General features: G+C 33.8%; 1 protein-coding gene across 1 annotated transcript in view; it reads right to left on the bottom strand.

Annotated features, from left to right (window-relative positions):
- Positions 1–14,218, bottom strand: part of LOC125651548 (transcriptional adapter 2-beta-like) — a 14,675-nt gene extending 457 nt beyond the window's left edge. The window contains exons 1-17 of the mRNA XM_048880197.2: positions 13,803–14,218; positions 13,629–13,688; positions 12,110–12,210; positions 11,682–11,722; positions 11,520–11,570; positions 11,297–11,350; positions 9,588–9,691; positions 8,697–8,769; positions 7,006–7,162; positions 6,697–6,776; positions 6,412–6,483; positions 5,297–5,361; positions 4,733–4,794; positions 3,370–3,401; positions 3,194–3,279; positions 2,178–2,240; positions 1–484 (exon numbers count right to left, since the gene is read on the bottom strand). The exon at positions 1–484 is cut by the window's left edge and continues 457 nt beyond it. Coding sequence (XP_048736154.1) covers positions 362–484; positions 2,178–2,240; positions 3,194–3,279; positions 3,370–3,401; positions 4,733–4,794; positions 5,297–5,361; positions 6,412–6,483; positions 6,697–6,776; positions 7,006–7,162; positions 8,697–8,769; positions 9,588–9,691; positions 11,297–11,350; positions 11,520–11,570; positions 11,682–11,722; positions 12,110–12,210; positions 13,629–13,688; positions 13,803–13,895 — 1,317 coding nt within the window. The 5' untranslated portion in view covers positions 13,896–14,218 and the 3' untranslated portion in view covers positions 1–361. The remainder of the gene's footprint in view (positions 485–2,177; positions 2,241–3,193; positions 3,280–3,369; positions 3,402–4,732; positions 4,795–5,296; positions 5,362–6,411; positions 6,484–6,696; positions 6,777–7,005; positions 7,163–8,696; positions 8,770–9,587; positions 9,692–11,296; positions 11,351–11,519; positions 11,571–11,681; positions 11,723–12,109; positions 12,211–13,628; positions 13,689–13,802) is intronic.
- Between the last annotated feature and the right edge of the window lie 574 nt (positions 14,219–14,792).

Raw genomic sequence — 14,792 nt, 5'->3', positions numbered from 1 at the left:
ATGGAATATTAGTGCTCAATGGTAGAACAAAGTATAAACCTGTACAACTACATATGTACATCTGATCTCAGAAATTCTGATTTTCTCTTGCCAAAATAATGCCTTAAAAAAACCAGTGAACACAAAAGTTGTTCGTGCAGTATGATCAACATAAGCATTATCTGTACATAAGAATGGCTGAGGATAAACATAACAGGAGTCTCTGCCAGTCAGGCCTGGAACATATCAGAATTTGGTCTGAATCTATCTCTCTGTCCATCACAGGTTACACATTAACCACAATACTGGAATTCTCTTCTCTAAGATCGGTTTTCTCTTACATGCCCCCTTTGGGTATTGATGTTGATTCACATTAGCTCCCTCAAATGGCCATGATCCAACCATTATCTGTCAGAAAGCTCATTATTTTGCGTCGGTGAGTTTTGTCGAGTCCACTGGGGTAGCGGATCTTGACTGGAATACCCTGCCTTCGCTGCAAGTAATCCTGTTAAGAACAAGATGGGTTTGTGAAACATCGCCATACTCAAAGGTCATGTAGTCAAAAATGTTGGTATGCAAAAAAGTCTTGTCACAAGGAATACACATCTTGAATATGAAAGCCCAATCACCATTCATTCAAAAGTTATGGTCAAAGTTAAAAGTTTTAACAAACAAACAGACAGACTGTAAACTACATGTATATGCCCTTGAATTTCTGATTACGGAGGCATGAAAATCAACAGAATGTCCCACATTAAGTTATCTGAAATTACTATGTCAAGAGTTCTGGAATCTTTATGGTGACATTGATGTACTTTCAGATCACTTTTATATAGGATTAGGATGTAACACTGTAGATTCCTAAATATATGCAAGGAATTAATTTATATCAAATAATTTAGTGAGAAGCACCAATCCCCCTAGGGGTGTGTAATGGTCAAGATTTTCGGATATGATACAAAATTCACAGCTGCAATATGCAATATATTGGATTCACAAATTATTTTAAACATTTTCTAAAATAAGATGATACACAATAATTCATTTTAAAACTTGTTTGAATCCATGAAAATACAGAGCAGAAAACAAACATTTTAGAAACTAATTCTTCACACAGTCCCCCATTGCTAACACTGCAAGTCAATTTGTTTATTAGATACTTCCAATACAGCAGTTGTAATTTTGTCAGATTTTGCTTTCCCACCACTTGCCTAAATACATGGCTTTAATTCTATTAATGCAAATATCAATCAATTATAATACAAATGAAACTAGGCATTTCCATTTTTATTAAGTATACATAGTTCAACCCATGGGAACTTGGCTTTTTGTCACCACCAGCTAACATAGTTTGTGGTTTGACACCATCATAGTTATTTTAGGTTTACTGTCCATTGTTCATAGTTATGCTGTGATGTCAGCTTACATGCACAATAAAATTAGTTGTGCCTCTTGATGTTGCATCAGTCTCTGAACATAGATTGTTTTCTTTTCAATCATACTATGCCCATATTTGACTATTACTGCCTGACATCTTTAATAATAGATTAATTGGACTTCAATCCCTATTATTGAAAAGATCAGTTCATATCATCATAACACTCTACTGTTAGATAGTTGTATACCGGTACAAATTGATGTAGTGATTCACCCCTACTCGCTAAATAAAATTACTCCCATTATTTTTATATTGCCGAGATACAGATCAAATTGACCACTCATGAATTCTTGTCTTGTGATTTGATGTCTACTAGTATCAAGTAGCAGGGCTTGAAGCTAACTTTTTATTTCACCAGTCCAGATGGACTGATGGGATATAATTTCAACCAGTCAGCAGAAAAATTTACCAGTCTAACAGTTTTCCAGAAATAATTAAACATATTTCGTTAATGTTATTAAAATGAAATTTAACTCAATATGCCTCAGACAAGTGTGATTTATATTTACGAATCAGATTCATCTGATATCTACAGATCGAAGCATGCCAAATGTGTGTATAAAATTCATAAGTATATTTTCCAAAATGATGCTTTAAATAGAAAATTAACCAGTTCCATCGGACTGACTAAAACAAATGTCAGTCAGTCCACCAGACTTTTAACCAGTCACAGACTGACGGGCATATGTTAATTTCGAGCCCTGAGTAGTCGCAAAAATAAGGAATCTACAGCAAAGCACCTCAAACATTTGAATATTACCTTGATAATGCAAGTTTTGATGGTCATATAGTTTGCTGGGGTCATCCCAATAGAATTGCAGAGCTACAATGGAAATAAAACTTATAAACTCCAATGTTATGATATTTTGTATCAGTAGACTAATATCTTACAGACCAGTAAATGTTATGTTTTAAATCAGTTGACTAATATCTTACAGACCAGTAAATGTTATGTTTTAAATCAGTAGAAGTCTATGCGACAGACATCGGACCGTCGGACCTGACCGATGTGCAGTGCTTCAGGTCCGATACATCATTTTTACACCAGACCGGAATGTCCGATGTCTCAGTGTCCGGTTTTGAGCTTTACTATTTTGAAGCGGAGTCATTTAAATGTTTGTTATAAGTAAATAATATCACACAAATCCAAATACGTAAATGAATGTGATTAAAACAGCATGGACCATCTAAAGTATTATACGGGAGGGATCCCTGGTATAGTATTACTAGTATAATAAATAAGATTTCCTAGGTTTTGCATTTTCACGTGTTTCACTTTTTTACATTAGGTTTTTCGGTATGACAAAATCTGGTTCGGTTCGGTGTGTTCATTGATTACACAGGACCGAATGTCCTGTGTGGTCCAAAAACTTTTGCATAGACTGCAGTAGACTAACATCTTATAGACCAGTAAATGTTATGATGTTTTGAATCAGTAGATTAATATCTTACAGACCAGTAAATGTTATGTTTTAAATCAGTAGGCTAATATCTTACAGACCAGTAAATGTTATGTTTTAAATCAGTAGGCCAATATCTTACAGACCAGTAAATGTTATTTATGATGTTTCACATCAGTTGACTAATATCTAACACAAACAGTAAATGTTATGATGTTTTAAATCAGTAGATTAATATCTTACAGACCAGTAAATGTTATGTTTTAAATCGGTTGACTAATATCTTACAGACAAGTAAATGTTATGATGTTTCACATCAGCTGATTAATATCTAACACAACAGTAAATGTTATGATGCTTTGTATCAGCTGCTTACCTTCTTCTCTCGCTCTGACAACATTCCATAACTTGGGAGTATGGACAAATCCTTCATTTCATTCTCATCCCCTTCATCTTTTAACCCTGACAAAAAAATTACACATTTAAGATATTAACTTGCAAGACAGCAGAAATTGCAGCATGTCAATGTCATTTCAAAATAAATGTTCTTACCTTCGTCGTCGATGAGTATATCTAATTTTTCTCTGCAATAAGAAAAGGATGGTAATTAACATTCATTTTGACTACCTACTCTTCCACTGTGGGCAAACTAGCAGATATATTGTCATTAAATATGGAAATTCAAAAATTAGAAAACAACCACTCAGAGTTTACACAGAATCTTGGAACTCTTAAAATAAAGTAACCGAACATAATACACCCCTGAGGAGAAAATAAGGTCCTCACTTGAAAATTGTGGGAGGAGTAAGCCAGATAAATGATATACCCTCCAAATAACATTAATTTTCTAAGGGGCAAAACTTCTGCAAGAAAGGCCAAAATGGATCAAACTAGAACTGTCCTAATGGGACTAATACCCCCCACGGGGCATATAAAATGATGGGAAATATTTAACGCAAGCACATTGGATATTTTCACATTATCTACAGGGCAATCAATGTGAATGCAGAAGTGTATATTCTACAGTACAGCAGTACATGAAATATTAAAAATATGCTTAATATAAACAATGAATACTATTTGGCACATTTTAGGATGTTTGATTGCAAATCCCTGGTCAACTTTTCTAGTCTTTAGTTTATATTCACTTTGTTAAAGATCATTATGTTATGCCAACTTTATTTTGTCATTTGAAATAAACTCTGGACAAATTGTGTCTATTACTACAAGTACAACCAAACCAGAAAATGTCCGTAACTTCCATAACTGTTAAAATATTTCAATGAAAATAGAAGATGCACAACTACATTATATATATAAGATGAGAATAAAGTTTGAATCAAATCTGTTCAACGGTATTAGAATTAAACTCTGGACAAAGTGCGCAACCCCTAAAATGAAAAGAAAATGTGCGTAACTTCTAAAACTGTTAAAATATTTCAATGAAAATAGGAGATGCACAACTACATAATATATAGAAGATGTGCATAAAGTTTGAATGAAATATGTCCAGCGGTATTAGAAATAAACTTCGGACAAATTGCGTCTACGGACAAACGGACGGACGGATGGACAGATGGACAAAGTGATTCTAGTATACCCCCCCAAACTTCATTTGCGGGGGTATAAATAGCAACATGGTCTAGAGTGGCCCACAAAGAAGCTACATAGCAAGTTTCGACTTAATATGTGACAGAGAAATGAAAATAGAAACAGAAAACCTCCAACAGACAGACGTACAAACATTGCTGTACCATAATACATCCCTGTCCATCTAAAGACATACAATGGACAGGGTTTGTCATACAAACCATTTATCAGTTTGTCCTACTGTTCAGAAAAATGTTGAATTTAACTACAGAGATCATGATTGATAAAACTGGACTGATGCAAGATTTCAAATGGTCATACTTACTCGATACCGCCGGCGGCCTTTTTGGAGACCATTGACACCCGCTTTACTGGGGAGGAGCTGCCCTAGGGGAAGAGCAATCACATTTTTCACACATAGAACAAATAGTCATATCATTTCATGTTATTACATTAAAGCCAAACAGTTATATCATTTCACGTTATTATAATAAAGCCAAATAGTCATATCATTTCATGTTATATCAACATTAAAGCCACTTCACATGTGGAACATTTAGTGATATCGTTTCATGCTTAATAGTAGCATCTCAGAATAATGCCAAATAGGAAAGAGAATTACAAGCATACTGTATACAGGGGAAACTTCAATCCATTTTATCATAAAAGGCAAACTTGAAATCGATTGAATTTAATATTTACTTATTACTTTGAACTAACAAAATACATCTTTTGGCAAATTTAAAGTGGTACAAAACTGGGGGTGGGGTGGGAGTTGTTGTTATGCCTTAAAACAAAACAATACCAAGGAGAGAAAATTTTCCTCTTTAAAATATTGGCAACACTATATCATTAAGGAATAAAAATGATTAAAGAAAATAGAACTCACCAATTTCTTTTTATTTTCCTTCTTTTTCTCTCGTTTATAGAGTTCATCTTCAAAATCATCCACTTCTGAAATTGACAATAATAAAATAACATATATCATTGCCTACATACATTGTACATGGTTAAATTGTCACTTCTGGAAAGAGACCAACAATCCCTTTTGCACACCAAGCAGTCCATGCACTTTTCACTCTGACAGCTGAGCATTATCATTTTCATGAAGATTTATATACATCTACACAGAATCAATACTACCTCAAAATTTTGCATATCAATGAAGCCTTATGGTTCATTTCTTTCATTTTCCCCAATATATTCTTAAGTAAAACTTTTCACTCCTATTTGTAGCCTTAGCTTGGAGCTATGTATGCTTTAAACAAACTTGATTCTATGGTGAATGAGGATATTTGCATATCAATCGAACAGATTTTGTGTTTCTGATGAGAAAACAAATAAGAGACAATATCAGTTTAACATTAAGAAAAAAAAATCAACCCAATTTAATACCAGAGATTGTTTTTATGAAAAACAAATGTCTCCTAAGCTCCCCAAATTGGAAGTGCTAAACCTCCTCCCCTTACTTTTCAGCATGGTATAGAGAAGAAAGCATGAGCAGGAACACAGACATTATGAACTCTGATAAGCCATATAAGAGGAGAAGTGTTCACAAAGTATTTTACACCCTCCACCCCTCAGATTCACTATAACTTTAAGGATAACAATCGATCCTCCTGTCCCTACAATATACACTTATGCAAATGGCATTGAAGTATTGTACAAAGTTTAAAATTTATCAGATAAGCCATATAGGAGGAGGAGCATTCACAAGCTATTTTACATCCTCCACACCTTTTAGATCCATTATGACTTTTAAAAAAATAATTGGATCCACCCATCACAACAATATGCACATCTACAAATGTTAATGAAGCATTATACAAAGTTTCAAGTCCATCTGATAAGCCATATAGAAGAAGCATTCACAAAATTTTGTGACAGACAGACGGACGGACCCACTGACAGAAAGTACAAAAACAATATGTCTCCCCCTGAAAGAGGGGAAACTTAATCAATGTAACTTTACACATCTGTAAATAACTCTTTTTATGTAGGTACCATCCATTTTGGTGATTCCATTCTCCCTGTACTTCCAGAGTTCTGTGATTCTGGCCTTAATTTCTTTCTCTTCTGGTAAAAAAAAAAAGGATCAAATCATCATTCCATACCACATAAAAAGTTCTGAAAGTCATACAATAGTATGAAATCTAAATTTGTAGGTTTATTTTCATTTACTTTAGCCAAGCAATTATCATATGCACAGCAGGTAAAAACAGGAAGTTTAAATAGCTTCTACAGCTGAACAGTGTAACCTTCAGCCTGCCAAAGGTACATAATTCTCACCTTGACATTTCTCTAGAAACTGATCATGTTCCGATGAGGACTGGAACTGAGCAAAGACCTTCATTTTCTCCTGGAATTCCCTGAGAATAAATACATAAATACTGTATAAAGTGACACTAGCAGTTCAAAAAGCTGTTCTTAAACATTTTACATGAAATAAATAGTCAAGCTTCAATTACTACAACTTCTACACAACTTGTCATTGAAAAAACTGATTTGTCATTCAATATTATATTGGTGGCAATTCCAAAAATAATAGAAACAGCCAATAAGAGTACATGTAATTGTAGTTTAGAATTCATCCCTTACTTTTCTTCTTTAGATGTGCGTTTTTTGGGGGTTTGTGATTTGGGTTTGATGAGTGATGTAGCAGCTTGAATTAAGTTGTATTCTCTAGCGATTCTTTTTCGCCGTTCACGCTCTTTTAATCTGGTTCGATATCTGTCGACTTGTACGAGCTTTACAGCTGAAAAGAACAAAAGAAAAAAATATAAAATGTGAAATGCTTAATCCAGACTCTAATTAGCAGTAATGATGATAAAATATGTTTTATCACCTTTACAAACTCAGATAGATATTAACAATAGCATTACCATTATCAAATCCTGAAGACATTAGTACATGTAATATTTTCCATCAAAAACATGGTCCAAGTTATCTGTTGGTACTATCAAAATTTCTCAGATTATTGGTCAAGAAAAAATGCAGGAATTTAATGTGTTTCATTAAAATTACCTGCCCTCAATGCATCAATAAAGTCCCTTATCATGTCATGTTCCATCAATCCAGTCCCTTATCATGTCACATTCCTATTGAAATTTCCTATTCCTGGTTCATATACTGGATGTTATTTTAAATATTAGCAAGGTTTAAATTTAGCACTCACCAAATGTGAGCTAGAATTTAATTGATAATTCCCTTCACATGTGCCAAATGAATTCTGCCTAGAATACATGTATTTTTGCTTACAATTTGATTAATAACACTTTTTTAAAAATCTACATCAATTTTGAATAGAAATTGATTTTTCATATCATTGTATAGCACCAAAACAACTTCAAGAAGAAATGAATTGGTGTGCACCTGCAAATGGTGATTGACAAAAGAATTCTACATTGATAAGACCCACTATTTGATAGTAAAATATGCTCTGAAAATGTTTGCATTTGATGGTATAATACCGCAATGCTGGTCATTAGGTATCACAGTGCTTACTTGTATACCTGCAGCACATGTGTGACTATTTTAGACAAAAAAATAATGTACTGTTAAGTGTATATATATATATATAGCAATTTGTTAAATAACAGCAAAATTACAATGATCAGGTAAAGTATCCCCCCTTTTCAGAACATTTCCTATAAATTTCATAACATTTCCTGTGAATTGTCACATATATGAAAATCAATGTGAACGATTTAAACAGCAAAATGTTTGGTTTGTAGGTATCCATATTAATGATCTTAAAATTTTCCTAAGTTGAGATATGTTGACATTTTTGCTGGACAATGTGTTAGGGATTTATCAGCCTTAATTTGGGAAATACCATGTTTCTTGAATTGGGAAAATTTCATAAACAATTTGATGACACTGAGAAGAAAATTATTAATAAAGTTATGCATAATGTTTTGAATTCAAATTAATTTTTATAGTATTGCCATAAAGCCATAGTATCATAAGCCTGAAATTGAAAAAAAAAAACCCAAAAAACAACCCAACTGGTTTCACATATTATAACTATTTTTGTGAGTTTTCACAAACACATTGGGGGGAAAATAAGCCTATTTTATATTGGGAATGGGGCCTTATATCGACCCCGAGAAGGTACTGATAATCTCTGTACATGTATGTCCAGCTACTAGAGAACTTTTGTTTACTGGCAAATCTGACAGCATCAGCTGAAAAGTTTGACATGAACTGTGGGCTACCAAGTTTATTCAATAACAGAATAATCAGAAAACTTTGATAGTTGTCAACAGAACTCAAGATGATATCTTTACCTATATCTAGTTCGTCGTCATCATAATTATTGGCCAGACTACTTATCACAGTTTCTGCTTCATTATCATGCTCCTGATAAAAATAAAAAAAAATCTGTAAAGAAGTAGTAAAACCATATTACAAACAATACAAATTCAATCAGAGCCAGGTATTAGCACTTGTCATTTCTTTGGTTTTATAACATGAAAACATACAGTGTACATGATCAACACACAACACACTTTCTCAACATCATACGCAAAATATTCAACCCTATGTTCTACAATTAATCAAATTGAAATGATGACATGTCCTTATTAGCAATAGGCTGACAATTCTGAAACAGCATGAAACATAATTCAGTGTTGTTCCACATGTCAACAAACAGGTACACTAAGCCACACCAACAATCTTTAACAAACTTAACCTCTATTTATAGACTGGCTGATAATAACATACAGCACATGTATGACTGTGCATATCAATGAACCTTCTCAACTAGACTCAGCATAAACGTTGAACAGCTATGCCTTTAATTTGGTCTGATTCTACAACAATTTTTATGCGTGATTATTTTTCTCACTTGTAAACTACATGTATACACCATATAGGGTGAAATCATCTTTAGACAAGGAGAAGTTGTACACTATTCCTGTTAAATTCAGGACATGGTCCTGGTCCTATGGAATTATAAGAAAAGCTGACTTTGTATGCACATGTCTTCTTTAACCCTTTATCTTAGTAAGACAATTTGTTAAAATTTCTATACCTTAATTTCTAACCTAAACAAAGTGTTCCATTTGTGCGACTCTGTAACAGACTTACTCCATCTTGTTTGTGCAGTTTACAAGGAGAATTTTTTTAAGAAACTCAATGAATATCCCGCCAAGGACACTGCTGTAGAAACTTACCCTTTCAAAGTCATCTCTGAATGGCATGTAGCCGAGGTCATGTTGTTCTTGGACGCTGAGTTCAATGGGGCTGATAGGTGTGGTGATACTGGGTGATAGGGGACCTGAAATACCCAAAGCCTAGCTTTTATTTTCTATTGTGAACAGTTGATCATTTTTCAAGAGATCTAAAATTATCTACTCTACAGGAGGGAAGATACAAATTTACTGGTCAACTCTACTGAACACTACATTTATATTCATCAAACATGACCACAGAATACAATATAAAGGAAATTTTGTGACCTTTACGAATTTATGCTTTAATTAACATCTTCATCTGCCCTGTCTGAAAATTATATTTAGGCATAACATCTCACCTGAACTTACTAATAACAATTTAAAAACAAGTTCTGCAACTCTTGTTAGCTTGGATTTTGATGCAAAGCGAACATTTTTGAGAGAAAACTAATGTGTTCAAGTGGGCAACCACAATACCCTTTCACATACAACCAATGCCAATCATGAAGATTGAAATTGGTTTGCAGCTGTGAGAAGTGTGTATTTTATCCACTACACTGACATCTGTATCACTGAACAGATTCGTTTATAATTTTAGTACTAAAACAGGTAAATCATGAGTGTACAGTGTACAAATTAACAGTAGATCAATTTTGATGGGTGGATATTCAAAACAGTTTAGTTTAGTTTGCAATGTGTTCCTACTAATTAATAAAAACATTGCAGTGTACAAGTACATGTTAACCAGTCAAATTGTACCTGCTGTTTCCCACAGTAGTTCCTTCCAACATTCTGGTTAGCTTGTACTCCAATACTAGGATAAAAGTTGACTTTTGCATATAGGGCACAACTTGAGTTGGGTACAAGTCAGTCAGAGCACAAGCTGACAGTAGTTCTTACAAAGTACAGTGCTCCCTCGATATATTGCCAACTTTTTGTTCAAGACAAATTTGGATAACACAGGGGTGGCAATATACCGAATTCACAATTACGAACAATTCATGGAGAAATCAAAAGAAATTCAATACCATAAAGTTATTTGGACTCCATTCTGTATAAACATTTAAATCATCTTGAGTTTAATTCCGCAATTATTAGTAATGAACCTGGTCACCTGAAAACCTTGTCCAAACTGTTACACATCACTGCACCGCTATCGAAGTACAGGTGTGATTACCAAGGAATGTTAGGTAATTGGCATTATTATCGAGGGTAAACCCTATAAAATTTGACCATTTGTTTGTGAAAATCAGTGGCATATGGCATTATGCGGGAATGACATTATAATGGGGGTGTTAACATGAGAGGAAATCTGTCCTTTAGGATTTTCAGGCAATAAGCGGGGGTGGCATTATAATGGGGACAATATATCGAGGGAGCACTGTATAGAGGAATTGTCGATTTACACCTATTACCGAGCACAATGGATCACATGGTATAGAATTACTAAGGACATCTAAACTATGTCCTTGGTAAAATTTAGTGTAGTATCAACTATTAGCAGTATCAATTTCAAAAAACATTAAAATAGCCAAGAACTCAGTTTGCCTACTGATATTATTTTGACTGTTGATAATCAAAGTTTCTCAGTGTACTATGTTCTGCATATAAATTTATAAAAGTTCCCATGTTTTGAAAGAATTGTTCCTCTTATTCTAAACTACAACTTAAGAGTAATTTTCAACTGTAATACAAATGTCTCTTCTTACCTCCTTCAGGACAGGAATGATCTTTGACAGGACTCTTGGTAAGAACAATGGTTTCTGTAAAAATTTAAGGAAATTTAATAAAATGTACATACACTATTGATTTTCTTTCAAGATATTGCAAATTATCTAGTAGCCAAAATATTGTGACTAAAAATGGAATGGTTTAAGATTTAAGAGTAACACACTTCTTGAACATGAAATTTAAATCCTTATGATACAGTACCTTTTCCAATACTTCCATTGACATAGAAAGTAACATAATGATCTTGGCACTCTGAAATAGACAACACAACTATCAGATCATGCTACACATAATTCCCTGTTTCCATATAATACATAGCATTCGATTGTATAATTACAATAAAATTGAATTTAGCAGCATTACCTTCTGCAGATCGAGACTCCACATGATTTGCTACATCATCCCTACAACATAAAAAAAACATTCAAGTTTCTAATCATCAATCGTAAGTACCAGATACTGCAAGGCTGTGTTGTTTTATTTGTGCATCTTTTTGTTTTGTTTTTTAAATTGACTAATTTAACACCAATGCACTTTGGCTATGTCTGATAGATTGTTAAAGGAATAAATCTCTGGACTAATTGTAGTAAAATATGGGGGTATATAAAAATTTGAATAATCGGCAAAGACTTTTACCCTGTAAACATACAAAAATATCTTGACTGATTAACTCTCCAAACAAAGCAAACCTCTTTGTGGCATAAGCATGAGTTCCTAGATGAGAAATTATATATAGAGGATCATTACTGACAAAACATTGGTGAATTATAATATTGAAATTTAAAATTTACCAATTCCCAAAGCCATACTGTTCCACAGCATCTAGGAGCATAGTTTCCTCTGCTAGACTCCATGTCCTTGTGATATCAAATGCACCTACAGAGCTATCATTCTGCAATATATTAATTACATTATAATCTACAGGGTTGAAACTTAACTAAAATTTCCAGAAAATATTATTTTTGAGTGCCCACAACAAAACATGCTAGCCCACATCTGATGAAATATAATGCAAGAAATCCATGAGACATGTGAATGGATCATTTATTTTGTGTGTGTTTGTTTCATTATATTGTTTAAATGCATGTTTGTTTCGTTATATATCATTTAAATGCATAGGTATAGTTAAAGAGGTTGAAAATAGATTCCATACTTACTTTTATTTTTTATAACATGTTTAGATATGGTTAGTTGTATTCCATGCACCCGTGCGGTATATTTTTTCTACAGAAAATTTATCTCTTAAGTTTTAACCATACGTTTCAGACTCAATATGGTTCACGCAACGCCCCCCCCCCCCCCCCCCCCCCCCCCTAGCTTTTATACACCTTATTTACTTATGCATTGTAAAAAATACATTGATCATCTAAAAATGTAATAAACCACATTTTCAGCGATTACAAGTTTAAATTCACACAACATTAAAGTATAAAAAGAAAAGAAATGTGTTGATCAAGCTCATTTTAGTGTTTTATACCACAGCAAATTCTACTGGAAAACATTGACCATGATTGGTGCCCGAATACAACTAGCCTTATATATATACTCTGCCACAAAAACAATCATAAAATCAATTCTATTCCAACTCCAATATTTTATTCAATTGATGCTGCTTTCTATGTAAGTATTAACAGTAGCTTTCTATTTTTTCAAATCCCTATGTCATAATCATAAGGAAGAATGCAATCATGCTCATTTTTCTGCAAGGTTAAAAACTTTGAGCTGTTTTGACAGTGATCTTGCCAGTAGACTTAGGTAAAAATTGTACATGGTTTACTTTCGTTTTAGAAGAGTTGAATTCTCCAAAACACTTTAAATTAAGCTTGTAAATACTCTCCAAAAAGTGTATGGTCACTAAAGATACACTGATTACCGAGCCTGATACAATTATGACCGATTCCTGTTCACAAAAAACACTTGCCATATGGGCAAGCTATACAGCGAATATAGGCGCATACACAAAATTTTACTCGCATTTGGTGAGTGGGCAAGTGCTAAGTTTAAACCTGATCTACATAATACTGAACATACTTCAGTCTCAGACTACAGTTGTTGCAACTTACTAACATGTATTGAAATAAATGCAGTATGTTTGGAGCACTATTAACACATGATTAAAATAATCTTTTGTTTTGTTTTATATAAATATATTGATATAAACTACAAAATTTGAAACTGGTTGAAAGTCATCAATTAGCATTATCTTTATATGTGCTATATATATACCATCTGAATTGACTAAAACTAACTGTAGAAGCTACATTGACAGGCTTCTGGCGCTCGCAGCTTATTTGCCGAGGTTGCACTTACCAGGATTTTATAGCTATGGTCCCTTTTGTGTGAACCAAGTTCAGCACCGTGAGAAAAACACTGTAAAGAAAGATTAATACCATAATTAAAGGTTTAAGGCATAAAACATGTAGCATTACTTATGCAGTTTTGAAAATTCCGCGAATTCTAAATAAAGCTGTGACGTCACCATACCTGTAAACAAAGGTCAATGTCGACGCATTCAGCACACTGCGCTCTATACCCCGAAATATCACTCTGGCAATAACTACATCGATATTTAGCCATCTCGATGTGGTCTTCGATATTTAAATATATTCCATAAGTAAATATTTCGGGGAAAAGCAACAAAAACAAACATAAATTCGGCCTGCTTTACTGCCTACTCCCCATCTTTCTCAGACAGCGCTGTGACGTCAAATTTCCCATAATGCCACACCAACTTCCTTACGTTACGATCTCTGCTTATGCTGAGACTCTCCTGCTTATTCACGGTACTTCTTCTTCAAAGATGAAACAATCAACGATACAAGTACATATTAATGAACATTATTGAAGTATTGGCCCACTTTCATCAAATTTATTTTAATGTTTTTGGGCACGGATCCAACATTTTCATCGTGACATAAACTAAATGTCAACCAGTTCGGCCCTTGAACAATTCGGCTGTCGGTGAATATTCGGCCAATTGATAACTCGGTACAAATAGAAAAGGTGAGCAGCATTGAGGCCGAGAGACCCTCCCCAGTTTTCTCTACATTACTGCTCAACACTGAATTAGTGCAATTAAGTGTTAAAACATCAGAATGGAATTATGATATTTGTGTATCAAAACACCTCACAAATACATATAAAAACTAGAGATTGTTTTTTATGAAAAACACATGTCTCCCCAGATCCCCAAATTGGAAGTACTCCAAATGAAACCTCCTCCCTTTAATGCACTGCTTGATATGGAAGAGAAACATGAGCAATTCGAACATAATCATCATGAACTCCGATCTAAGCCATACAGGGGAAGTGTTCACAAACTATTTTACATCCTCCACCCCTCAGATCCACTATTAATTTAAGGGCAACAATTGGACCCTCCTGTCCCTATAATATGCAAATGGCATTGGAGTAATGTACAAAATGTCAAGTCTATCGGATAAGCCATATAGGAGGAGAAGCGTTCACAAGCTA

Source organism: Ostrea edulis, chromosome 5 (assembly GCF_947568905.1).
Source record: "Ostrea edulis chromosome 5, xbOstEdul1.1, whole genome shotgun sequence".
In the NCBI taxonomy this organism is placed as follows: domain Eukaryota; kingdom Metazoa; phylum Mollusca; class Bivalvia; order Ostreida; family Ostreidae; genus Ostrea; species Ostrea edulis.
This window is presented reverse-complemented; position numbering and strand designations above follow the sequence as displayed.